A 3,001-nucleotide genomic window follows, 5' to 3' on the forward strand; every position below is an offset into this window, starting at 1 on the left:
TATGTTTTACTAGAGATGAAAATATGAGAAAATATTTTCAAACCCCTACCCTAGGATAATATTTTTATTGGAGAGAAAATAAGTGAAATGAGTTGCCCGAAAAAATATTTCACTCTGCTCGGAGAAAATTTTCTATTATAGTAAACATGTGAAAATAGTGGAAAAATTGATTACCGCTCCTTTTTCATCAAAGTAAACACACCCTTAGAGTATAAGTTATACTCTTAGGATGGTTATTATTATGTAGATCACATTATCTGTACTTCTTGATACTTTTTAAGTTATTAGTATTAGTGGATGTATCAATTTGACGAAAGATGGTAGATTCTTTATCTATATGCAATTTGTTAGGAGATATACATCAAACTTAGGTCTATTTAATTTATTGAAAATTTAATCTGCTAAGATTATGATTAAATTTGTTAGTGTTTATCTTCAAGGAGGTTGATTATTCATGCTTATCTTATCTTTAAGGATTTGTTATCATTCATGATAAGGAAAATATTAACTTGGGTTGTAATAGAAGAAATATGACTTGAAGTCTATTTAAGACCACGGGAGTTCGTGCTACATTGATCTCGTATAATGTAGTGGTGTTCCTACTAGGTGTCCTACGAATTTACTAACAGTGGTGTTATTCCTAGTACTAGTTTATTTCTTTGTTCTAACACAAGAGTGTTTGTGAGATAAACACTATCGAGTGTACTTTGTGAAAGAGTTGTAAACTCTTGTTTATTAATATATTAGGTGGTAAATGTGTTGAGTTCATGCCTAGGGAGTGAGTTGTAGTCTTACTTCTAACTGTCTACTAGTGAAGTTTTGAGAAAGTATAAGAGCGTAGTATGAGGGAGTCTTATTATGTAAGTCCATCTGTATAACTTCAGTTAGTGGGTCGTTTTCCTGGACGAGGCGAGTCTTATTGTGTAATCTTAACTTCAGTCAATGGGTCGTTTTCCTAGGCGAGGCCCTTCAAATAGAAGTTATGATGCTTTCATTCATTGATCTATGAATTTGCAATATGCTATAACTAATCTTCAATAGCTTATGAGAAAGGAAAAGACTCAAGTATGATAAACTCTTGTCATACGGACTTGATTAGCATCTTGTCAATATCATCAACGTTTTTCTACCGTTCATTAATTAAATTCGAAGAAACAACAAATTAAACTCAATCTGCCTGAAGAGAGAGTTGTTGGATCGAAAATTACACATGAAACTAGAGAAAGATTTTAGCGATGAGGTCACTTCTGCATTAAATCCAATCTAAAAGGTCTGGTCTGGATGATTATGAATCCGATGATGAAAAAGTAGTGTAAAAACTAAACATTTAATTTCTAGTTGCTATAATCATTTCTCTCTGATTTTCTTAGTTATGGCGAAGAGTGCGCCGACGACGGCGACGGTGATCCCAGAAACGATGATGGCCTTCTTAAAACTCTGCAGCGCATCCTTCCTTTCCTGTTCTTTCCTCTCAACCACATCTCGTTGCTCTTGCTGCACAAACATATACATATATTTAATCGCCGTTATATTCTTATACACGGGAATTGACACAAAAACTTATAACGGAGTACCATGTAAGACGGTGTAACGGGGCCAGACTGATCATAATCCGGATCCAAACGCTATAAAATATAAATGAAAATTATAAATATGGGGTTTGAATCCGGATATTTGACCCGTTACACAAGTTTTTTATGTGACGAATTAGGGTACCTTGATTTGTTTGTTGGCATCGACGGCGGACGAAACGGAATCGACCTCGAACTCCTTGTTGCTGCCCGGATGTAACTCTTTCTCTAGATCAGCTGCCGGAAATGGTTCCCCGGAACTTGTCATTCTGATTAATTATTTCTTGGTTTCAGTTAAGTGTGTGAGTATCAAATTTGGGAGAGATATGTATGGCTGTTTTTCAACAAACAAATGTAAGCAAATCCACGAAATGTGGATCTCCATTCTTTCTTTGCCATTCAAATTCCCTACAAAATAGCTCCTGTTTAACCAACTATGATAGATATCATTAATTTGTCTTATGTCATCTAAGGTAACAACATGCCATTTACATTATTTCTTTAGAGGGAAGAAACACGTACTGCTAAATACACATAATATGTGCACACATAATACCCTTGAAAATTTATTACCTAATTTAAAATTATTAACATTACTAAATTACCCTTAATTTACATTGGAAAGATTCTAAGGATTTTTTATTTCTTTTTTTACTTCAACAATTTTGAAACAAATGATTGACATGCCCACTAATCACAATCCTATCTATTGACATTAGAAACATCAACGGGAAAAGTTATATGAATCTTTTAAAATATAAATCTTTTCACTAATCATGATCTATCCATGATATATTTTTAAAATAAAAATTCATTGATAAGATAATACGACTTATTGTTTTTACATATCTCGTAAAAAACATCATAATATTCCTCTAATATTTAATTGTACCTATAATACTTTTTGTTTTGTTTTTCTTTTCATTTCCTTTTTCATTTTTGTTTTAATTTGTTTTGTTCTTTTTTTATATATATTTTTACATTTTTATTTTCACAATTATAGTAATTCCTTTATATTTTATTTATTTCGAATTCATTAAATTTATTATAATGTCGTTTGTTTGAGTAATTGAACGTTGTGCTCAACGTATGATATTATTTTTATAATTATAACTATTTTTAAAATTTTTTAATTTGTTATATCAAATTTACTAATTTATTATATAATATATTGTCTTATAGTATTTATTTTTTAGTTATCAATCGATGTACTCAACATATGACATTATTCCAAAAATTTTATAATCATACATTTATATTTTATAAGTTTTATTTTAGTTTCACTAATTTATTATGATTTGTTCATTAACCTATACTTTTATGAAATAATCAAAGAATGTAGTTAACATATGGTTCTAAATATTTTAGCCATTTTGTCCTATTTTATATAGATTTTATTTTAACTTCACTAATTTATTGTAATATAATGT

The 3,001-nt window shown here is 30.1% G+C and overlaps 1 protein-coding gene across 2 annotated transcripts; it reads right to left on the bottom strand.

Annotated features, from left to right (window-relative positions):
• Positions 1-1,178: 1,178 nt before the first annotated feature.
• On the bottom strand, positions 1,179-1,905 carry LOC130996657 (uncharacterized). Of its 2 annotated transcripts, XM_057921954.1 has the most exons (3): positions 1,717-1,905; positions 1,575-1,625; positions 1,179-1,494 (listed from the first exon to the last, which is right to left on the bottom strand). In XM_057921954.1, the coding sequence occupies exons 1-3, from the start codon at positions 1,837-1,839 to the stop codon at positions 1,348-1,350; spliced, it is 321 nt and encodes a 106-aa protein (XP_057777937.1). In that variant the 5' UTR covers positions 1,840-1,905; the 3' UTR covers positions 1,179-1,347. The 2 variants fall into 2 exon arrangements, with proteins under 2 accessions (XP_057777937.1, XP_057777938.1); XM_057921955.1 differs by lacking the exon at positions 1,575-1,625 and having other exon boundaries at positions 1,717-1,899.
• Between the last annotated feature and the right edge of the window lie 1,096 nt (positions 1,906-3,001).

This window comes from Salvia miltiorrhiza, chromosome 8 (genome assembly GCF_028751815.1).
Source record: "Salvia miltiorrhiza cultivar Shanhuang (shh) chromosome 8, IMPLAD_Smil_shh, whole genome shotgun sequence".
Lineage (NCBI taxonomy): Eukaryota > Viridiplantae > Streptophyta > Magnoliopsida > Lamiales > Lamiaceae > Salvia > Salvia miltiorrhiza.

Excerpts from the sequence above, each read along its gene's own strand:
- LOC130996657 (XM_057921954.1), bottom strand. The coding sequence starts at position 1,839 with ATGACAAGTTCCGGGGAACCATTTCCGGCAGCTGATCTAGAGAAAGAG. Across the intron at positions 1,626-1,716 it reads ATGCCAACAAACAAATCAAG|CGTTTGGATCCGGATTATGA; the intron begins GTACCCTAATTC and ends TATATTTTATAG. Across the intron at positions 1,495-1,574 it reads CCGTTACACCGTCTTACATG|CAAGAGCAACGAGATGTGGT; the intron begins GTACTCCGTTAT and ends ATGTTTGTGCAG.